This window comes from Papio anubis, chromosome X (genome assembly GCF_008728515.1).
Source record: "Papio anubis isolate 15944 chromosome X, Panubis1.0, whole genome shotgun sequence".
In the NCBI taxonomy this organism is placed as follows: Eukaryota; Metazoa; Chordata; class Mammalia; order Primates; family Cercopithecidae; genus Papio; species Papio anubis.
In genome coordinates this window covers 131,001,184-131,026,309 of record NC_044996.1, presented here as the reverse complement: position 1 = coordinate 131,026,309, position 25,126 = coordinate 131,001,184, and the positions used below count along the sequence as shown (strand labels likewise).

Here is a 25,126-nt window from a genome sequence, read left to right as displayed (position 1 = left end):
CCCATTGCACTCCAGCCTGGGTGACAGAGCGAGACTCCATCTCAAAAGGGGGGGGAAAAAAAAAGAAATAATATTTCCCAAAGGAGTGCTACTGTTACTAATTGTAGACCCCTTTCTTAAAACCTTCACCTTTTTGTCTATCACATTAACAGAAATCAGTCATCCCTTGGGATATGCTTAAGTAGTACTCCTTAAAATGTGCTCCAGGACACCAGCATTGGTGTAACCTGGGCTGCTTATCAAGAGGGCCTGATAATCTGCATTCTGACTAAGCCCATCAGACAATGCTTATGCCTACCAGAGACTGAAACCCACTATACTAAAAGATGTTTGATCAGTCAACCAGCCTAGCAGTGTTTTTGATCCCAGTGATTTCCTAATCTTCCCTCCCTCTCTCCATGTGTGGGTTGTATTAATGATGCACTTTTAACTTGACTTCTAACTTGCCCCCAGGCTAATTTCACTTAAGGTCTAGGTGGGTTAAGATGACACTCCTGTTTGATACTTGATGCATCCTGTCAAATCTCCCTGACACTAGAATGTCACATGGTTCAGAAATTTCAAGGTACAACTGGGAGGAAAGATTCAACGGATCAACATGGTACAGGAAGGCCTTCCTTATGTTCTCAGTGAAAGAGTGGATAGTGTTCTAGGACATTGGATGACAAAGCCCTGTGGAAGCAATAGATGTCTCACCTATCTGCCCAGATTGCCAAGAAGTTCCTATTTTAAGAAGTGTTCCTTGCACTTAAAGTTTTCCTCATATTCAAGAGGGTAAATTTACCTATAAGAGGAAATCCTTCAAGCTGGTTGCCTTCACTTATAGTTTATAATCACAGAGATGTTGAGCAGGATGGGGATGTTTGTTGGGGGAGGCCCAGAGATTTAGTCAAGATCAAATAGCTCTTTATGGGTAAGCCAGGTCTATCACCCAGGTTTCTGGGCTGCCGGGAGAGGCTGGAGGAGTTTTTAAAACAACAAGCCATGAGAATTCTGGGTGTCTGAGGAAAAATGAAAGGGGTATCCCTGAGCAGGTACAAGGCAACTAAGGTGTCTATGACCAACTCTGCTAGCTTCATAGACAAAGGAGGATAATAAATTGGTAACAGATTATTTTCCTAAGGAGGAAATGTGAAATGTGGTAGTGTGGGAAATAATAAAGGGAATTTGATGTCGGTTAAAGCTGTATTCAAATCTAACTTTGGTCACTCACTGGTTTTATGAGTTTGGGAACAAAGCTTAAACTCTGTGAGCTTCCTAGAAAGGAAATTAGAAAAACAAAGAAGAAGAAGAAAAAAAAAAACCACTGAGTTCTCAGCTGAGACAAGATTCAGGGATAGGGTCCTGCTTGTTAGGAATTTATCTCAGTGGGGTCTCCCATGCTGTTAATAGTTTTGACTCCCAAACTGCGGAGCCCCTCTAGGATAGTTAGATCTGCCACAAAGGCAGCAATAATTGTGTGTGGGACCTCTGCTTCCTGAAGAAATGTGAAAAGGTCGTTTTGCAAAACAATCAAATTCAGCAAGCCTATGATTAGGAATATTAAAGTTGGGTTGTTTCTAATAACAAAGCAATATATAGTTGAATTCTGTGATGTTCTTAACATGCTCTTTTAAGGTGTGTTCATTTTCATTATTATTATTTTTAATTTCTTAAAAGTAAACTTTTAAAACTATAATGAAATTTCCAGATTTTTTGGTTTTGATTCACTGAAACCAATTATCCACATACCATCTAGTTATTTTCATATAATGAACATTTTTTTAAATTTTAAGTTTTTGAATTGAAAATTGACAAATTATAGTTTTATATGTTTATGGGGTACAAAGTGATGTTATGATTTATCAATAGAATGTGGAGTTATTAAATCAAGCAAATTAGCATATCCATTCCCTCAAATACTTACTATTTTTTATGGTGAGAACACTTGAAATTTACTCTCTTAGCAATTCTGAAATATGCAATGCATTATGATTTACTATTTTCACCATGCTATGCAATATATCTCCAAGAAAGAAAAATCTAGTCCTTCTGTCTAATTGAGGCTTTGTTTCCTTTTGCAGTGCTATTCATAATAGCCAAGTTATGAATGAACATATTTTTGTATGATGAAAATATTTATTTCTTCTTTGAAAAACAGAAAAAAATAGATTCTCATTATGGTAATAATAATTTTAAGCTCATGGAGCCTTTTGAATTTTTTTCACCCTTAATAAGGTGCCAGTTCTGTTTTTTTTCTTTTTTACTTTTTTTTGGTTCTTTTATTCTGTCCTTATTTCAAAGAGTTCACGGCATTAATCTCCACAAAATTGTGTTTTCAAAAAAATAAAGTCTTTATGCTGGGAAACAAAAACTAAATATCTGTATATCTATAGCTATATCTACACACGAACTCCATAAATGACAACAATTTTTCCTGCCTAAAATGTTATTTTTAAGTCAGTTGTTTAGAACTATAAGCCACGTTTTTTCCTTTAGAGACATGTTTGGGTTCTCAGAATAGCCCACAGAAGGTAGCTAATTTATTTAGCAATGAATGTGAAATGCTGTATGTTTGTGACAAATTTTTAATAATCATATGATTATAATAGCAAAACATTACTGAACAAAATGGAATTTTATAATTTTACTTTTCAGTTATTGTTTGAAGAAAGGCACATGTAATTACATGAAGATGGGAAAGCTGTTATAAATAGTTTTTATGGACATTTTCAAATAATTTATACTTCTCAATTCAGATAATGCAAGATAAAGAAAAACAAAATATGAATCATCCCACTAACCAAAAATATCTAATCTTAATATAATGGTGTGTTTATTTCCAAGATTTAAAACATGTTTTCACATTACACTGTTTTATATCTTTATTTTTCCAATCATTATATTTTAATAATTTTGATGATTGTCAGCATGGATTCTTTGTCTAATATGACTTCAAATCGCAACCCTTTCCTTTCTTTAAAATACATGTGTTAAATTTTGTTTCGTTTGCTAGATTGTAAAAATGAAGCAGAGAAAGGAAAGATAAAGGAACCAGGAAGGCAGAGCAAGAATGAGCATGACAGCAAAGGAGAGTTTAGGCAACAGTGTGAGATTTCGTGGGGTCTTTGGATATAAAAGGTGTTTGAGATACGATGAACAGAATTTGAAGCAGTCAACTTTAGAAAAATAGGGATTGTAGTATTAGGATCAAATGAGAATAAGCATCTACCTACCTCATCATTTGGTTGATGACAAAACAAATGTTTAGCAAGTTTAAGGTCTTGTTTGGGGGAAGAGATAGTTAGAGGCAGTACTAGGAAGGGAACCAAGATTTACTAATTCTCAATCCTAACTTCCTTCCTTGAATCTTGGAGATACAGAAAAATGGGAGAGCAAGAGGTGTGCATCATTCCCTTGAGGATTAAAAAGGGATATGGTGGAAATGAGATGGTAGCTCAACGAATATCCTGATATAAGGATCAGCCAGAGCTGACTGGAGTTCAAGAAAATTAAGGAAAGAGGAAAGTGGAGCAGAGTAACCCTTACTGGGTGCAGAGAGCTGAAGACTATGTACAAACCATTGTTTGTTTGTTTGTTTGTTTGTTTTGTAAGATAATGAGTAGTTTTTCCTTTTTTTTTCTTTTTAAATTTTTTATTTCCATAGGTTTTTGGGGTGAGTAGTTTGTTTTTTCTTTTTAAATTTTTTATTTCCATAGGTTTTTGGGGAAAAGGTGGCATTTGGTTACCTGACTGAGTTCTTTAGTGGTGATTTGTGAGATTTTGGTGCACCCAGCACCTGAGCAGTATACACTGAACCCAATTTGTAATCTTTTATCCCTCACCTCCCTCCCACCCTTTCCCCTTGCATCCCCAAAGTCCATTGTGTCATTCTTATGCCTTTGCATCCTCATAGCTTAGCTCCCACTTACGAGTGAGAACATATGATATTTGGTTTTCCATTCCTGAGTTACCTCACTTAGAATAATGGTCTCCAATCCCATCCAGGTTGCTGTGAATTACATTAATTCATTCCTTTTTATGGCTGAGTAGTATTCCATCATATATATGTACCACAGTTTCTTTATCCACTTGTTGATTAATGGGCATTTGGGTTGGTTCCACATTTTTGCAATTGCGAATTGTACTGCTATAAACATGTGTGTGCAAGTATCTTTTTCATATAATAACTTCTTTTTCTCTGGGTGGATACCCAGTAGTGGGACTGCTGGAACAAATAATAGTTCTACTTATCTTTCTTTAAGGAATCTCCACACTGTTTTCCATAGTGGTTGTACTAGTTTACATTCCCTGTAGAAAGGTTCCCTTTTCACTACATCCATGCCAACATCTATTTTTTTTTTCATTTTTATTTTTGATTATAGCCATTCTTGCAGGAGTAAGGTGATATTGCATTGTGGTTTTCATTTGCATTATCCTGATCATTAGTGATGTTGAGCATTTTTTATGTTTGTTGTCCATTTGTATATCTTCTTTTGAGAATATTCATGTCCATAGCCCAGTTTTTGATGGGATTGTTTGGTTTTTTTGCTAATTTGTTTGAGTTTATTGTAGATTCTGGATATTAGTCCTTTGTCAGATGTATAGATTGTGAAGATTTCCTCCCACTCTGTGGGTTGCCTGTTTACTCTGCTGACTGTTCCTTTTGCCATGCAAAATAAACAAAAACATAAAGTAGGAGGAGGACACCCTATTCAACAAATGGTGCTGGGATAATTGGCAAGCCACATGTAGGAGAATGAAACTGGATCCTCATCTTTCACCTTATACAAAAATCAATTCAAGATGGATCAAGGACTAAAATCTAAGACCTAAAACTATAAATATTCTAGAAGATAACATTGGAAAAACCCTTCTAGATATTGGCTTAGGCAAGGATTTCATGACCGAGAACCCAAAAACAAATGCAATAAAAACAAAGATAAATACGTGGGACTTAATTAAATAAACCATCATCTTTAAATGGGTTTTTCTAGCTCAAGAACTACTTGCTCCAGAATTATCAAAATTCTAGAATAAATGCTAAAATATACTGTTAACCTATCCATGTAGTAAATGAGAAGACTGTGGAGTTAAGCATTTGCCCATTTGATGTAAGAAGAACTAGCACTTACCATGATCAATTACACTTATTACATCATTTCTGTCCTTGAAGCAAAGTCCAAGGTATAATTCTAAAATAGTATAAACTTTATATCTTTTGGACATTAGTGTGGGTAAGAGTCTATTGTTCTTGTTAAGTTATATCTCAGTGGTCTTGTTTATTCTAGTACAAAGCTGAGAACAGCACCATTTTTGGGGAAGGAGGGAGAATCAGAGGCTAGAAGATGAAAAATAGAGTAAGAGGTTTTGGTGAAATACTACAATATTTTTAAAACATTATCAATGACTGTTCTTCATTTTAGAAACAAAAAGCACTGCCCTGATTTGGAGCTTAGATTTCATTATTTGAATCAATGTCACTTTGCTTAATGCCAAGTGTCTTTTGTTTGTTTCTCAACAAGTGGACTTCATAGATTTAAAAATGGTTTTTAATTTTTTTTGTTTGTTAAGACTCACCTTGACCCTATCCTGTCCCATGGACTTGAAGAACTTTCCGATGGATGTCCAGACCTGTACAATGCAGCTGGAGAGTTGTAAGTCACCACTGTTGAAATGACTCCCTGCTTGTTTTAACCAATGACCTGGTTCTTTCAGTATGTAATTAAAGAGAAAGGACCCTTATGACTCATTCCCTATATACTGACCAACCCCCAACATCCTAATGGAAAGGCAAACCAAAGTGTGTGTGTGTCATACAAAATCTCATTATCAATACAGCATAGACAACCTTTCAAAGTAAAATGCCAAATAACTTTCCTTTGTCCCCCCCACCCCGCAAAATAGCCTGATTTAGTAAGCTTTTCATTGAAATGAAAATGTCTCCTGGGAAAATTAAAATTATTAGTCATTAAATTTTTATAGTGAATCACTCTTTAATCAGAAAATTGAGTTTCTTTCCATCTTATGCCCGTATAGACCATCACCCCAAAAGGAATTCTGGCAGGATGGGATAATTGCTTTGAGAACAAGACATAACGACCTTGGGCAGAGGAGGATGTAAGAATGAGGAGCATGAGATGAGATGGAATAAGATAGAATAAGAGGCATTTCTCTTAGATAAGCAGTGGATACACAAAAGCATGGTGAAGCAAGTAGAAAACCCCCCATCTACTTTGTCCCCTTTATTACCTAACCCTGATGCCACATGTGTCACCATAAGTTGCTGATGCCTCCAAGGTAACAGGATTTTCAGTTAAGAAACATGAATTTCTTTCTGGCTTGGTCGATCAGTTTCTCTGTTTGTAAAATGCAGAGAATAATAAGTGCCCGTGACCTACATGAATGTTAGGAGATTTAATGAGGCAGGGGCAAGGAAATACTTTTAACTTCTTGGCTTAGAAAAATAATATGTGTAAAAAGACTTATCTATTATTTAAAAAGAGGTAGTGACAGGGTTGGTTTCATTCTGATCATTAAAAATCACTATGGATTTTCCTTGAAACATCCCAGAGAAATAAACAAAATGATGAAACCTCTTTAAGAAGTTGTCATAGATAAAATGAAAATTTCTGATTCAAAATAGGCCTTATATATTTTTTTCCTTATCGCTCCTTCTCTTGAGAAGAAAGCTGAGAAAAACATTTTCTTACATAATGATTCCTTCTTTCTATTTTCTCTACTGCTCCAAAATCTCCCGACTCAACCCAACACTTTTATTTTTTCTGTAAAACAGTAGCCATAGCTGTCAACTGATGCTCATCCAAGGCTTAGAAAATTTGGATTAGTAAATAAGCTCAGTCCTGGCATGAATAATGAAATCAAAGAAACATCATGTTTACCACTAACTTTGGATGTGAAGGGTGGGAATTATAATTTTTTTTCCTTTTCTATCCCATTATTACTTTCTTCATCCCTACCTCTTTACCTCTGCTGTCTTCCCCATGCTGAGGCTTCAGGGTGACTGACAAGAACTTTTATTGTGGTGGCCAACGAGAAGCTTAACAGACAAGAACATGGGGTATTTTGTGAGCTTAGAGTACTATTTGCTGGAGGTTTCTAAGGTGTACCCATACAGATAGGGTTTGCCATTCTCTTTGAGGATCATCAGTGCTTGTATAGGGCCTCTTTGTATCTCCTTGCTTTAAATGTTCTTCTTCTTTTTTTGGGGGGGGGTAGTCCTTATGTTGAAAAGGACTACCTTTTCAACATAAAGAAACAGGAAAGTAGATTACAATTAAACTTGCCATTGATTTCTGGGTAGCTTTGGTGAGTCACTATCTTGCAGTAAATAAGAATAAGAATCCATACACTTAAAAAAACCATGCTGAGGTTTTTGACCAGCCAAGACCTCATATAACATCCCCTGTCCTCATCACTCTTATTTGAAAAGTTCAAATATTACAAACAAAGGGAGAAGGTAGAGAAATGGTGCATGAAAGAAGAGTAGGCTTCATTTCTAGGGTAGAGAAAGATCCAGAAACAATTGACAGATGATGACCTAGCTAGCAGGAGCCTGGAGACTAAGAGCTAACTTTGGATTACCAAACTGATAACAATCTCATTTTGGATGATTTGAGTCATATAACAATATGATTTTTCATAATAGGTAATCTGTTTTACTTCATATTAATAATTATGAGTGGGCCCATTTAGCAAGACACTAGCACAAATGAATATTCTTAATTTGCATATCCCACAATTTCCTCTTAGGTTACCTGCCAATAGTCTTCCCCATTTGCTAAAGTAGAAGGACTTTAACATAAGCTTTCTGAATGCAAAGCTAATAGACCCTAGGAGGAGGGCCAAGTCTGCAATGGGAATGTTTTAGGCAGGCCCGTGATGAATTGATTCTCATTTAAAAAAAGAATGGTTTTCATTTGAAGTACTAAGACTGGCACTGTGGATTGGATTGTCTTATTGAATTGCCAAAGCCTCAGCTCTTGCAAGTAAAGACAATCTTCAAAGGATTTTTATGTTTGTTTACTTGTTTGTTCTTCAGAAAGAGTTAGTGAATAAAAAGGCAGAAATCAATAAACTTTTTAGATTCCATTCTTTCATTACACAGAAAAAAAAATCCACCCATAAGTAGCTTTCTGTCTTAAATTTCTTTGGCTCCAATGACACAGAGTTGTAGTGATGATTGCAGCTCTTTTATTAAGAATGCTGTTGAATTGACTGAGCATATGTCCGCTTTAGATGGTTTCCTTGTTTGTTTCTTTACATGGGTAGACTTTCAAGCTTTCTTGGAAAGCCATATTCAATTTTCACTATGATTTCTTTACCTCAGTTGGGTACACGATGAATGACCTGATATTTGAGTGGTTAAGCGATGGTCCAGTGCAAGTTGCTGAAGGATTGACCCTGCCCCAGTTTATTTTGAAAGAAGAGAAGGAACTTGGCTATTGCACAAAGCACTACAACACTGGTAAGTGTTTTTTTTTTGTTTTTTTTTTTGTTTTTTTTGTTTTTTTTTTAAGCTGTTAAACACAAGTGAGCTCCATTTGCAGCTTGGCGTATATATCTCATTACTTTAATTGCTGCATATTTACCAGGCAAATAGACCTATGTGGCATGGACCTGATTTGACTCAAAACTCCCTCAACAGATAAGATTCCCATACTCTCTGGAATAGGTCAGCAAACACAAGAGGTAATTTCTCCAGAACACAGAGAGAAGGAGAGAGGATTTAGGATCTTTTGCTGTTCCCTAGCTGACCATCTGTTGTCAAATGAGTCTGGGGAAAGGTGTAGAAAACCTCATTAGTGGTGCAGAAAACATGAATTCTGGCTCCCTTCTGGCATCCGCTCTTGCCATTGGATGCTTAGGTAAATTTGCACCCTCTGCTTTACTGTCTTAGTGCCTAGTGGAAAAGAGGGACAATAACACAGGTCTTTGTAAACCCAGAAATAGAGCTGTTGTGTTCTTCAGTCCTAGATAGTAATAGAAATTTGGATGAAAGTCAGCTGGCAGGAATTCAGCTGGCTCTAAAGTCATGTGTTATCAATAGTACTGACAGACACATGGGGTTGGGGGACAGGTGGTGGAGGAAGAACTTGAGGTGGTAGCAACAAATAGGCATCTGTTGTTTTCTGGAAGATTTTACCTGTCCAGAAAAGTTGATGGTTTTTCCCAAGAAAAACCATGGTGTTCAGTACCATGCAAGTTGATCATGGAGAGACAATCAAGACATGATGGTTTGTCCAGTAACTGATCTAGGTCCCTTGCTGGGGAAAACAGTTTATGCACACTTGTTCCAGCAGCCAACGGTGATACTTATGAAGTAACTAAAACCTGATTCCAAGGATTTTTTTTTTCTGACCAAGGATTCAACCCTATGTCTTGTAATCTGTATGGAATAAGCAAAATTACCTTCTGGGGTTCTAACTCCAAGTCAATTAAGGAGAAAAAAAGTGGGAAGAGGTAGAAATATCTATCTCTTAAATGTTAAAAGTTTTAATGCCTTTATATGACCTCCTTTTTACAGGGAAAGAAACAATGTACATAGTTCCTAGGCAGGGAAAGAAACAATGTACATAGTTCCTAGGCATATGCTAAATGTACTGAAGCAATTACCCAGAAGGCTAGGAAATTTTTACAATGACTAGATTATACACTGGCTTATACAAATGTACATTTTTCTCTTGCCATTAATAACACAATGATAGATACACAGTTCTTTAAATACTTTGTAGTTTTATGTAAACTGTACTTCTTTGGAGGAAATGGCTTCAACTATTATACAGTGTATGTCATGTGTTACATATTATATGCCATATAGTATATGCTATTAATAGAATATACTATATATTACATATTATAACCACACAAAATTTGAATATTTTATTTCCACTGGTAATTTTCTGTCAGTCTTGTAAATTCTGAAGCTTTGTCTAAAACAATCAAGCTGCAGCAAGCACAGATTTTAAAAATTAAATATGCTGTATGGTTTTGGTCCAGTGACTCTTTAGATCACACATTCTCACACTATTATTATCACTATTATTCCACAGTAATTATTTCTATTACTGGTTCAGTTGGAGAAGAGTTGAATTGGTTATGTAGGGTGAACATTTTGTGCAATCTTCCAAATCCATCTGCAGTAGTCTTTTTTTTTTTTTTTTTTTTTAAACAACGTGGGATAGCGGAATTGGAAATATAAATTCAGACTGGACTTTAAATGATCATTTACTCCTTCTAGGAAAGTTTACCTGCATTGAGGTCAAGTTTCATCTGGAACGCCAAATGGGATATTATTTGATCCAGATGTATATCCCAAGCCTGCTTATAGTAATTTTGTCCTGGGTTTCCTTTTGGATAAACATGGACGCAGCCCCTGCCAGGGTCGCACTGGGCATCACCACCGTCTTAACAATGACCACCCAGAGTTCAGGCTCCAGGGCATCTCTGCCAAAGGTAAGAAATCTTGCTTGATAACAGATTACATGAAAGTTTCCCAAAGGTCTTGTGGGCTGGAGAGTTCTGTGAGGACAGAAATGTTGGCCACTCTATGACACTGTCGTAGATAGGAATGCAATAAGAGGACAAAAAAGCTGAGTTTGAGAGAATTGGGGATCTGGGAACATGGGGAACCCTCAAAATCATATCATTTAGAGGAAAGGGAAATTAGTATTGAGAGTGAAGAGAAATGAGTAGAGGCAGAAACATGGCTTAGAGATTCTAGAAAGCCCTTGAGTGCTTTTGACCTCAGTTGTTTATGAGCCATGAAGCTTGCAAGAATTGGAGTAAGACTGATGCAATTTAGGCCATATTTTCAAGTATTTATTGGTGAAACTATTGCAATTCATATGTTCAATGAAGTCATTTATAGTAATAAAAATTTGAATTAGGCTCCTGGAAATTTACACAGAAGAGCCATATCAATGAATATATGAAAGAAATTAATGTACAGTATTAGGGTGCAGCAATCTGATATATGAAACATTGCTATGCCTTAATTTCCTTTAATGGCTGATATGCTACTATTTTTGAGTGACACAGTTACCTAGAGAAGGAACAGTAGAGTCATCCAAAATAGTGAAAATTCCTAGAAATGTGGCATGGTGACAGAGAAGTGTGGGATCGATATCAGGGACATATAGACATTTTGTAGCACCTCAAATAATAATCCATAAGTGGCTGTGTAATCTATTTTTATAAAAAGCAGGCCATCTGCATTTGTAAATATTGCTTAAGTAATGATAAATGTCCCACTTTTGAAATGCTCTAGCACCCCATAAGCGTGCCTTTGTGTGCTTCCCCATTCCACTGAGTACAATGAGCCATTGGCTTCAATTTTCCAGAATATGAGTTCAATTTAGGATTCAGTGTACATTGTCTCATACTGGTTGAGCAGTCTCTCCAAAATGCATTTCAGGAAAATAACAAAGATGTAATCCCATATTTTTGCTGGCTTGAGTTTATGTTTGGTTGTGCTGAATTTGACATAATGAGAAATGTTAGACCATGTTCCACATTATTTCCCATATCTAGAATATAAGATGACATATGGAGGAGGTCTGTGGTTATAATAGAGGTGGGCTGAATACTGGAGAAATATTTACACAACTTATTAAGTCCCATGCCTCCAAAGATAAACATTAGGTTTTATATGGTCATGGAGAAAGGAATAGAGATATCTCTAATACTTTTTTGTCTTCTAGAGTAACAAATAGTATAATGTACCTGTATTATTTTTCTATTGGAATACAGATGTCAGAAATACAACTTTTTAAATCTGTATAATCAAAAATCAATTTTACCTAATAGCACTTTTAATCCACTCTGCGCCCCTCCCAAACAGGTCATTTGCTTATTTCTTATTAGTTATTAGCTACTGCCATTACTGCATGCCATGCCATTAAACCTCAGGATGTACAAACATATATTTTACAATTTAATAGACAGCTAAAATACTGGTGACAAATTGTAAGCATATAATGTCAAAATATAAGACATTTAGCCTCCAACTGTTCATTGCTATGAAAAGAGTAGTCATTTATCTTCAAAATGGGAGTTTGAGTTTTTATAAATTTGTTATTCATTTTATAAAGCTGTTATGATTCTGCATCAATGGTCAAAACTATTGCTAAATAAATGTTCACTGATCAGTGATCTTTGTATGTAGAGGCAATCAGGAACTCAGATAAACCAAAAGAGAGTATAATCAAAAATCATTTTATACTTGGCTCTGAACTCATGGTGGTTATCCTTTTGCCACCATTACATTTATCTTCCTCCATGTACTTTTCTTATGCTGTTATTAAACATGGTTGGCTTTCAACTGACCATGAGGAAATGTAACTTATGTAGATGATGGTGTGAAACAAACATGGGATAAAAAGTGAGTCATGGAAAATAAAAATTGGTCATACAGTTACTTATACATGTGCATTCATGTAAATACTCATTTTAATTTATAAACACTGCAATTCCTGACCAGATGCTCCACTGTGGTGATTGTACAGTTACTGCAGGGCCTCCTTCAATGCCCTGTACAGAGTACACATGCACATTACACTTTAAAAGTAAGATGTTTGTTATAGAAAAGATAGAAAACACAGAAAACATGATTAACGTTAACCAACCATTAAATAACTGTTGTTAAGACTTCGATGTATTTTCTTTCAGTCTTTTTTTCTATGTGCATTTATGGGCAAGCCCACTCACATGCACACACAGAAAACTGAGATCAAACTTTTACACCATCTTAGATATTTAGCGTTTTCTTTTTTGCTTTTGTAAGTATGATAATTATAAGTACATTTGCATAAGAGTGTTTGTAGCCTACTGTGTTCTAGATAACATATATATAGTTTTTAATTTTTAAAAACTTTCAATGAGAAAAAAGAAGGGACTGAGCATGTTTAGAGTGAATGAGGGAAGATCTATGAGAAAATATTTGATGGGATATATGTTCTATGCAGGCAAGAACTTTGTCTTGTTCATTCTGTTAACTTCAACACCTAGAACAGTATGTGGCTTAGACTAGACAACCAATACATCCTCATTGGATGGATAAATTAATGAACAGCCATGTTCTCCCATGTGAGGCCATGTTGAAGACATTAGGTTGGTGCAAAAGTAATTGTGGCTTTTGTCATTAACAGTAACGGCAAATATCGCAATTACTTTTGTACCAACCTAGTAGATTAGACTTGAAGCAGAATCTGTGGGTAAAAGTTATACAGAAAAGTATTTGAGTTTTAATGTACAGAAGAATCTCATAATAATATGACATGTACTATAAAGGATTGGAATTTTTCTACAGTATGTCTCCCTTTCCAAAAATTCTCAAGCAGACTTTGTGAAGTTAAGAATATATGAACAAATTTACAAGAAAAAAAAAAAAACTCCATCAAAAAATAGGCAAAGGACAGAATAGACACTTCTCAAAAGAAGAGATTTATGCAACCAACAGACATATGAAAAAATGCTCATCATCACTGGTCATTAGAGAAATGCAAATGAAAACCACAATGAAATACCATCTCATGCCAGTTAGAATGGCGATCATTAAAAAGTCAGGAAACAACAGGTGCTGGAGAGGTTGTGGAAAAATAGGAATGCTTTTACACTGTTCGTGGGAGTGTAAATTAGTTCAACCATTGTGGAAGACAGTGTGACGATTCCTCAAGGATCTGGAACTGGAAATGCCATTTGACCCAGCGATCCCATTACAGGGCATATACCTAAAGGATTATAAATCATTCTATGATAAAGACACATGCACACGTATGTTTATTGCGGCACTATTCATAATAGCAAAGACTTGGAACCAACCCAAATGTCCATCAGTGATAGACTGGATTAAGAAAATGTGGCACATATACACCATGGAATACTATGCAGCCATAAAAAAGGATGAGTTCATATCCTTTGCAGGGACATGGATAAAGCTGGAAACCATCATTCTCAGCAAACTAACACGGGAACATAAAACCAAACACCGCATGTTCTCACTCACAAGTTGGGGTTGAACAATGAGAATACATAGACACAGGGAGGGGAACATCATACACTGGGGCCTGTCGGGGGCTGGGGGGTGGCTAGGGGAGGGATAGCATTAGGAGAAATACCTAGTGTAGATGATGGGTTGATGGGTGCAGCAAACCACCATGGCACGTGTATACCTATGTAACAAAACTGCACGTTCTGCACATGTAACCCAGAACTTAAAGTATAATAATAAAAAAAAGAACAAAGACATATTTTGAAACATATGCAGGCCTTGATCTAAATCTTAGAGCTTTTACTTCACTCAACCTCTCTAAGTTTGTTTCATCATTTCTAAAATGAGAACATGATTATCTACCCCTTAAAAAATTAAATGAGGGTGAGATGAAGCAGTACTTATATAAATTGTTTAGCCCACGTTTTCTACATCGTTGGTATTCAACTCATTCTGGTTATTTTTATTGTTACTGTTCCCTGTACATAATGTAGTAGAAAAGACTGCTCCATTGGATGAGAGGTTATATTAGAAAATGCATAAAGGGCCTTATGAATAGAAGATGTCCTGTTCCTTGGATGACTCACTATTCACTTATAGTTGTACTGTCAATGAGATTAACCAAAGTTTGTCATATGTGTGTGTGTACATGATACAATTAGTCCTCCATATCTGCAGGTTCTGCATTTGCAGATTCAACAAACCACTGATCAAAAATATTTTTTAAAAAAAGCAAAACAACAATAAAAATAATACAACTAAAATAACCAGTACAGCATAACAACTATACAATATTTGCATTGTATTGGGTATTATAAGTAATCTAGAGATGATTTAAAGTATATGGGAGGATGTGCATAGGTTATATGCAAATAATACTCCATTTTATATAAGGGACTTGAGCATCCACAGATTTTCGTATTTGCAAAGGTCCTAGAACCAATCCCCTGTGGATACCAAGGGACAACTATGTATGTATGGGCAAATACACACGTGTGTGTTTTTTACAGATAGTTGATTAAATGGGTTAAGCTCCAGAGGGTCTGAATAAGATACGACTCAATTTTTCCCCACTCGCTGCCATTAAATACCCCCACTTGGCTATGTCTTCTCTGTCCCTGGAGGATTCTATAGATTCTCAGTACTATACGCTATACTATTACACCTGGAATGTGTATTTTTCAATGTAATAGACAGCCAACATATCAGTGACAAATACCTTAGGATAGTCTATTATCAGACTTTAAAAAAATTATCTAGTCTGAAACAAAACTTCAGTCTCATGTACAATTCAATGCTCTTTTCTTCCCTTGCCGCATGTTCAGGCCTGACTTTTGCCTTGAAAATGTACAGCGATGTGGAGCACATTGTCTGTTCCTTCACAGTTACTCCCCTATATTTCCAACTTCTTTCCTCACTCATGTTGCTGACTTCACCATTGTTGAAGGCTGAGGGTAATGGGAAAGATGGAGGAAAGTCGCATGTGACCGACGCTATGGTATACTATTAGTGCCTTCTCTAATGGCAAGCCCCCAAATGCTGGATTTCTTGCGAGGTGAACTTGAGTTTTTTGGAGTTCCCAGGGCATCCCACATACTACACCATTTCCAGATGAATAATGTACTCTCTGGGTGATGTCTTATCATCTCCCCTTAGCTATCATCTCCTAGCAGCGTATCCCATACAACTTCTTACTCCTCAGGTCCCCTTCCTCAAGAAGATAGCCCTCCTGGTTGACGTGTTTTCCAGATGACTCACATTTAGCTATCTTCCGCACCATTTATTAGGCTTACTAAGAACTTGTGCATTATTGCCTTGCTAAATGATAGAAATGCAACTTAACCAACTGCTAATCTTTCTGCTTTCACCCTACTATCATGGGTATTCCAGCTAACCTACTGCCTTCAAAATTCATTCAGGTAAGAAACAGATATTGGTGTTCACATTTTCATATAAAACCCAAATGACTAAGGACAAATAAGACATTCTCTTAAGAACTCTGATCCAGGGGTAACTTGTTGGAATTTGAGCAGCTTACCAAATATATGGCATATGGAAGAGATACCAGTCTCTTCTCTTACAGGGGTAGGTATAAGCCACCTTCTACCCATCTTTAGGGGAATAGGGAGAATGCCATAGCACTGTCCACATCCACAAATTCCATTACTTCAATTAATGTTTTCAAATGTCTGGTTTTCTCTAGTAATACAGGGTGTTGGATGTTGGAGTCTCTAGACAGCATTTTCTGTCTTCTAGAAAGTACTGTATCTGACATGTATATGTGCAGTGTCTCCCTTTAGTGTAAGGCTTTACTAAAAATGCTGAGGCAATAGGAATATCCTATTCCCATACTGTTACACATATAAATATACACTCTTAATTTTAGACTTTTATCCCTATGAGGGCAAGGACTTCATTGATCATGGAAATGTGCATGTACCCACCCCTCAGCACAACACCTGGTTCACAGTAGGTGCTCAGTAAAGAGTAAATCAGTGAATAAATGAACAGTGTTGAAAATACTTGTAATCAACGGGTATTCCAGTATAATCCAATTGATGATTCATCCATCCATTTATTTATTCAACTAACACTTATTGAATGTTTTATCTGTGCCATGCATTCTTCCAGGGGTCAAAGATAAAACACAGCCCCGACCCTTAGGGGCTTGTAATCTGCTAGGCCAGAGATAGGCATTTGGAATGGTGATTATTCAACAATGTAGAATATAAAGATATATGAAGTAGGATGCCTAACCTATTAAGTGAAGGAGGGAGGAATGGGTGGGTGAAGAAGGGAGAGAAGAGAGGGGCAGGGAGCAAAGGAAGTAGAGAGAGCAGGAGCAGACTTAGGAAAATGGCCTGAAGGAGGGAGCCTGAGCTGAATCTACGAGGCATATTAAGTAGGTGAAGTAGGAGGAGGTAAAGGGCATTCCAGGCAACGAGGACCTTCTACTCATAATATTTGGGCTACACTTTTAAAATAAGGCTTTGTAGGGATTGCATTGGGAGTTATACGTGATGTAAATGACGAGTTGATGGGTGCAGCACAGCAACATGGCACAAGTATACATATGTAACAAACCTGCACGTTATGCACATGTACCCTACAACTTAAAGTATAATAATAATAAATAAATTTAAAAAAAAAAAAGAAAAAAAATAAGGCTTTCTAGAAGAAAATCTGGGCACATTTTTTTCAAACATGCTTCACACATTTTAAACACGTTTTCAAGTAAGAAATTTGTGTTTATTGATTCCAAGTTAATTTCCTACCTTCCTGCCAACCAATACTTTTTGTGTTTCTGTTCTTGATTCTTTGTTTTTTCAGAAGTTCAATCCCTTCTCTAAATACAGGAAAATCAAATACCAGCATGATATGTGTTTCATCGGTATCCTCCCCTTTGAAGCTATAAAATTGGTTTTTAAACATACATCTCTGCCAACCCCCAAGAAGCTATTGTGCTGGCAATACTTCTTTTAACCGTTTAGAGCATAAAGCCTCTAGTGGCAGACTAAAGGCTGCGTGTTGTCTTTCCCACCCTCAGAAAAGTATGAGGATGAATTGAATGGAAGATGGAAGACTGAGACATCCGGCAGGCTTTGCATATGGCAAAACAAGATTACACGATTATTTTCCTTTACTCCATGTTTGTCATCATAGCTAGATGATTTATAGCCACTCCTAAGTGTGTCTTGAGTCCTCATTTGTGGCTGAAGCCCGGAGACTATAGAAGTGAAAGCAAACACTGAGATAGCTAGAATGACCTAGGTGTGCAGATGACTCTGACAGGTCCAGAACTGTCTGTTTGAAGCAAGGATCCAGAGGCACTGTCTTTCACCATTATTAACTGGGATGGCCTATTTCCTATATAAGGAAATTTCTCCTTACTTTTCAGCCATCTGGTCAACTAAGACCAGCTGGACCATTTCAAGCAGCTGACAAACCCAGGACATGCTTGGAATTTAAAATGAAAGAGGCCATACATAGTTTTGCCACATTTGGTCTTGCTTTAATCCCCCTACCAGAATGCTTCTAACTAGAGACTGCACTAAGAGAACTATTAAAACAGTAAGACTGATACCTGTAGGAGTTTTTAAATAAAGATTTGTTTGGATATCTGTTTTAGCTCTAAAAAATAAAGATGATTGCTCCTTGAATCAAGCATATTCCCAGCAAATTTGAATGACTTTCCCAGTATTTCTGAAAGAAGCTGGAAACAATAACCTTTTGTACATAATCAGGATCTTATGAAGTTCCTGGATAAAGATTAAAAAGTAAGAAAGCCAAGCAAATTGATCTGCAGGCCTGCTTGCTTTAGCCAGATATCTGCATCTGTAGAAGACTTCATAAACTTTCCCTCCTGACATTTCCCAAGCCACAGCAAATTGAAGAGTCATTGATGTAGTGAGTGTGTGAAAAAAATATGCAAAGAGATGATGTGTGAGAATTCTCTGGGGACGGAGCTGAAGCACCATTGGCACTTTAAGAATGTTGTTGGCAGCCTTTTGCACGGAAGCTAACAGTGAGAGAAGCTATCCAAGCTATGCTTTTGCTCAAGTCCTGGTGAGGCTCATAAGTCTTTGGGGATGGCATATGGAAATTCAGGATTATTTTGAACTCTTTCTCTTTCCATTTCACTAAAATGGGTAACTATGGGTCCAAATGGCTTGGGTTCTTATAAACACCACACAGTGAGGAAAAAAATGAACTATTGTGGAGTATGCAACATAGTGTCAGGCACTGTTATAATACATGATCACATTACAGACAAGAAGAAACAGAACTTCTGTCCTTAAGAAGACACAAACATAAAATAGACGATTATAATTCAGTGCAATAAAGGCAGATTTTTTTTTTACAAAATGGCTGTAATAATTTCCCTCCCTGTATCTACACCCTTGGGTAATAGCTTCCTCTTACACTGACTATAAACTTGTTCATGTGACTTGTCGTGGTCAATGGGACAATGGCAAATGTAGCACAACTAGAGGCTTAAAAAATGCTTGCATGTTGAAGTTAGCTCTCTCCTGCTACTCTTGGGATGCTGTGACCACTACTCTGTGACTAAGACCAGGTTAACTTGTTGAGTGATAAGAGACACATGGCCCAGTTATCTCAACCACCAGGTGAGGCCATGCAAACACATGAGGGTGTCCAGCCACTGCCATGTGGAACAGAGATGATCCATCCCAGATGAACCCAGCCCAAATAGTTGAACCATAGAATAGTGAACAAATAAATAGCTGTCATTTTAAGCTACTACATCTTGGGGTAGTTTGTTACACAGCAAAAGTTATGGCTGCTAAGAAGGATCCTTGATCTAGTCTGGAACTTCCTGGAAGAAGGGACATGAGGAAGCACCTGAACTAAATTTTTTTTGAAAATAGATGAAGTTTTTACTTGGACACAAGTTCTTCATACCACCATGTTTTAAATAAAATGACTGATATTAACTTTAGTGTCCTTGGAACAAATCTATAATAAGTATACAGGATAAGAATATAAGAATATCGCCATTTAGTCTGGTGACGTTCTTTCTAATTTCGAAACCACTCTTAAAATTTATCATCTCTTCCAGGAGGCTTCCTCAAATTCTTTGGAAAAGTTTCCTCATAGCTTTCCATAAGAAGAAGCCCCAGTTAGGCAATTGTTGAGTGCCTACCTCTCTTTATAATATTTCTCTCATGGCCCAGGAAGGAGCAGGATGCTGACGATAAACACACCAATTTGAGCACTCACTAACAATTGGGCAAGTTTTCCATTTTTGTACATATCCTTATACTAAATATGCTTATTTCATGAGACAGAATTATGTGTTTGTATATATGCATGATAATGTCATTTATGTAAAGGGTATTATGTTTATGAATTAAACATAGATATAGTATGGTAATGTCATTTATGTAAAGGACATTATGTTTATGACTTAAAATAAACATAGATATAGCATAATAGGGAATATTAGCTTTCAGCTGATGCAGTAATTTTCTATTGTAGTGTAGCAAACTTTGCTACTTAAAATACCCATTTATTAGCTTGTAATTCTGTAAGTCAAAAGTCTGGCTTAGCATGACTTCTCTGCCCAGGGCCTTATAAGGCTGAAATCAAAGTGTCAGCTGGGATGAGGTTTTCTCTGGAGGTTCTGAAGAGAAATATGTTTCCAAGATCATTTTTGTTGCTGGCAGAATTCAGCTCCTTGCAGCAGTAGAGATGAGGCCCCCGTTCCTTGCTGCTGGCTGTTAGCCAGGGGCTGCCCTTAGTTTCTAGAGGCTGTACACATTTCATTACACGTGGTGCCTTCCATTTTCAAGTCAGGAACAGCGCATTAATTCCTTTGTATATTTCAAATCTTTTGACTTCCTCTATACCCAGATTTAAAGGGCCTGTTAATTAGATCACCCACACCTAATAATCTCTGTATTTTAAGGTCAACTAATTTGGGATCTTAATTATATCTGTAAAACCCCTCCATAACAGTCTCTAGATTAGTGTTTGATGGAATAACTAGCAGGATTATGCACAGCCAGGACTGGAAATCTTCGGGACTTGGGATTTAGATTTCTCCCTACCACACCTTTGTACTGGAATACTCTTTAGATAGTCTCCCTGACTCCATTTTGCCTTGTATATTGTATTTTCAACACAACATCCAGAAAACTCCTATTTAGCACCTCCCTGTTGAACATCTTCCTGTAGCTCCCTGTTGAACATCTTTCCGTAGATCCCCATCCCACTCAGAGCAAAAGCCAGTGCCCTCACTATGGTGAACAATGCCATTCATAATCTATCCCCTATTTCCTCTTGACCTCATCTCCCACTAACCTACCCCCTAGCTCACTGCTTCAGGCACACTGACCTTCTTGCTGTTTCCCAAATACAGAGGGCATGTGCTCTGGGCCACTGCAATGACTGTTTTCTGTGACTGGAATGTTCTGCCATCAGATAGCCACTTGACTACCTTCTCTACCTTCTCCAAATCTTTATTCAAATCTTATCTTCTCAGCAAAGCCTCATCATTACCACTCTGACCTAGGCTCTCATCAATACCCTGACCTGACTCAACTTTCCAAATTTTTTGTTTCCCCACAGTACCTTATTACCTTATAGCCACACTATCATTTATATCAAACTCTATTACAGATTATGTTTACTGTATATTATCTGTTTCCCTTAGCTTGATTATAAGCTCCATGAAGGCAAGGTTCTTTATCTGGCTTGCTCCCTTCAGTAGCATCTAGCTCACGGTATATGCTCAATAAATATTTGTTGATTGAATAATGAATGAACATCTACATCTCTAGAGTTGGGTCATTGAGAACTATCCATCTAACCTTTATCTAAGACATGAAAAGAATAAAAGGGAACCTACCTAACCAGGGACCCCCTTTTTTCTACTGGTTATTCTTTACCACAGAGAATCCTGCTGCATATAGTATGTTATTCTAATATAATAACATTTTATAAGTTTCACTTCTCTGATAGTATCAAGTAGTGTTATATTTCTTTTTGATATATATTTCTTATAGAGTAATCTAATCAAAGATATAATAAAATGAAATAGTGGTTTAGATAAGAGGGCATCAAGACAGACTATTTTTACCTCAGCTTTGCTTCCTCAGCACTGTCAAAACTAATTTGGAGGTTTCTTGGTGTGCTGATGCAAGCCTCCATTGTCCCTTCTCGCTTCTCCAGTTTGTTAGGATACAGGCTTGTTCTCTGAATTCTGATAAAGCTGTCTAAAGATCTTCTCATCTGGACTCTATACAGCAACTCTGGACCAAAGGTACAACCCCACACTCTTCCACAGGAGCCCAAATGCCAGAAAATTAGCACCCTTTCTTTAGCAAGGACTGAGAAAGGTTTTATTTTCTTTGATCTTAAGGTGTCATTAAAGACTATCTGTGCATTTGAACCTAAGGATTGCTTTGGACTTCATCTATGACTTAAGAGGCCATGAACTCCAATCTGAAACAAACTACAAACTAAAGCAAACCATTTCCATCCTTCATCACAAAATGGGGACTGGGACTCCAGTTTGCTTTCCAAAAATGACTATACCTTAAAGAAACTGGAATATCAAATATATTCCAGATTACACATGGACTGGTCTCATAAAATCTTAAACTTTTGCGTTAGTAGAGCACGGAGCCTCAGCAATCTTGTTAGGGATGAGAAAACTGATGTTGATGAAGATTAATCCACTTTTCAAGAGCCACTTGAAGTAGATACCACTTCTTACATGAACCCCTTATGGTTTGCCATTAAGTATAAATGGCCTCCCTTACTTCCATGACACTTTCTTGCTTCCATGCCACTTTCAATCATTGCATTCTGACATGAGGCTTAGTGATCACGACCCGTGTGTACTTGCTCTAATGAACTATACTATAAATTCCTTTTGGTGAAGGCCGTATGTTGTTCAACTTTGCATGACCCATATGAATTACACAGAAGAGCCCATTAATAGTTATTGGGGAAGTACTGTAAAGAGACAGTGTTCAACGGCTCCTGATTCTCTGTGATCAAGGTAAGAATTAGTGTTGGAGTTTGTCTTAATAAGGAAGGGTCTCTAAAGCAGGGACCTCACACTTTGCTACACAATAGAATCAGTTGAGGAGATTTCACAGGTTTCCCAGATCCTATCACAGACAAATTAAACCAAACTATCTGGGCATAGGGTCCAGATATCAGCATTTCTTTTTTAAACTAAAAGTTTATTCTGATTACCTTTTTTTAAATATGTATATATACACACACAAACACATATTCTTTAAGTTCTAGGGTACATGCGCATAACATACAGGTTTGTTACATATGTATACATGTGCCATGTTGGTGTGATGCACCCATTAACTCGTCATTTACATTAGGTAGATCTCCTAATGCTATCCCTCCCTCTGCCCCCCAGGACCCAACAGGCCCCAGTGTGTGATGTTCCCCTTCCTGTGTCCAAGTGATCTCATTGTTCAATTCCCACCTATGAGTGAGAACATGTGGTGTTTGGTTTTCTGTCCTTACGATAGTTTGCTCAGAATGATGGTTTCCAGCTTCACCCATGTCCCTACAAAGGACATGAGTTCATCCTTTTTATGGCTGCATAGTATTCCATGGTGTATATGTGCCACATTTTCTTAATCCAGTCTATCATTGATGGACATTTGGGTTGGTTCCAAGTCTTTGCTATTGTGAATAGTGCTGCAATAAACATATGTGTGCATGTGTCTTTATAGCAGCATGATTTATAATCCTTTGGGTATATGCCCAGTAATGGGATTGCTGGGTCAAATGGTATTTCCAGTTCTAGATCCTTGAGGAATTGCCACACTGTCTTCCACAATGGCTGTACTAGTTTACGCTCCCACCAACAGTGTAAAAGTGTTCCTATTTCTCCACATCCTCTCCAGCACCTGTTATTTCCTGCCTTTTTTTTTTTTTTTTTTTTTTTTTTTTTTGAGATGGAGTCTCACTCTGTTGCCCAGGCTAGAGTGCAGTGGCGCGATCTCGGCTCACTGCAAGCTCACCTCCCGAGGGTTCACGCCATTCTCCTGCCTCAGCCTCGAGTAGCTGGGACTATGGGTGCCCACCTCGCCCAGCTAGTTTTTGTATTTTAGTAGAGATGGGGTTTCACCGTGTTAGCCAGGATGGTCTATCTCCTGACCTTGTGATCTGCCCATCTTGGCCTCCCAAAGTGCTGGGATTACAGGCTTGAGCCACCGAGCGCATGGCCATTTCCTGACTTTTTAATGATCACCATTCTGACTGGTGTGAGATGGTATCTCATTGTGGTTTTGATTTGCATTTCTCTGATGGCCAGTGATGATGAGCATTTTTTCATGTGTCTATTGGCTGCATAGATATCTTGTTTTGAGAAGTATCTGTTCATATCTTTCGCCCACTTTTTGATGGGGTTGAGTTTTTTCTTGTAAATTAGGTTTTTTTTTTTGTTTTTTTTTTTTAATAGATTCTGGATATTAGCCTTTTGTCAGATGAGTAGATTGCAAAAATTTTCTCCCATTCTGTAGGTTGTCTGTTCACTCTGATGGTAGTTTCTTCTGTTGTGCAGAAGCTCCTTAGTTTAATTAGATCCCATTTGTCAATTTTGGTTTTTGTTGCCATTGCTTTTGGTGTTTTAGTCATGAAGTCCTTGGCCATGTCTATGTCCTCAGTGGTATTGCCTAGGTTTTCTTCTTCGGTTTTTATGGTTTTAGGTCTAACATTTAAGTCTTTAACCCATCGTGAATTAATTTTTGTATAAGGTGTAAGGAAGGGATCCAGTTTCAGCTTTCTAGATATGGCTAGCTAGTTTTCCCTGCACCATTTATTAAATACACCCTAGTTTTAGGTCTAACATTTAAGTATTTAATCCATCTTGAATTAATTTTTGTATAAGGTATAAGGAAGGGATCCAGTTTCAGCTTTCTACATATGGCTACCTAGTTTTCCCAACACCATTTCTTAAAAAGGGAATCCTTTCCCCATTTCTTGTTTTTGTTAGGTTTGTCAAAGATCAGATGGTTATAGATGTGTGGTATTATTTCTGAGGGCTCTGTTCTGTTCCATTGGTCTATATCTCTGTTTTGGTACCAGTACCATCCTGTTTTGGTTACTATAGCCTTGTAGTATAGTTTGAAGTCAGGTAGCATGATGCCTGCAGCCTTATTCTGTTTGCTTAGGATTCTCTTGGCAATGCAGGCTCTTTTTTGGTTCCATATGAACTTTAGATTTTTCCAATTCTGTGAAGAAAGTCATTGCTAACTTGATGGGGATGGCATTGAATCTATAAATTACCTTGTGCAGTATGGCCGTTTTCACGATACTGATTCTTCCTATCCATGAGCGTGGAATATTCTTCTATTTGTTTGTGTCCTCTTTTATTTCGTTGAGCAATGGTTTGTAGTTCTCCTTGAAGAGGTCCTTCACATCCCTTGTAAGTTGGATTCCTACGTATTTTATTCTCTTTGAAGCTATTGTGAATGGGAGTTCACTCATGATTTGGTTCTCTGTTTGTTATTGGTGTATAGGAATGCTTGTGATTTTTGCACATTGAGTTTGTATCCTGAAACTTTGCTGAAGTTGCTTATCAGCTTAAGGAGATTCTGGGCTGAGACGATGGGGTTTTCTAAATATACAATC

At 37.1% G+C, this 25,126-nt stretch overlaps 1 protein-coding gene across 4 annotated transcripts in view; it reads left to right on the top strand.

The window, feature by feature from the left end:
• Nucleotides 1–25,126, top strand: part of GLRA2 (glycine receptor alpha 2) — a 231,225-nt gene that overhangs the window by 69,635 nt on the left and 136,464 nt on the right. For all 4 annotated transcript variants that reach the window (XM_003917424.5, XM_009197221.4, XM_003917425.5 and 1 more), the window contains 3 exons: nucleotides 5,554–5,636; nucleotides 8,330–8,467; nucleotides 10,241–10,455. In XM_003917424.5, the coding sequence (XP_003917473.1) occupies nucleotides 5,554–5,636; nucleotides 8,330–8,467; nucleotides 10,241–10,455 (436 nt within the window). The remainder of the gene's footprint in view (nucleotides 1–5,553; nucleotides 5,637–8,329; nucleotides 8,468–10,240; nucleotides 10,456–25,126) is intronic.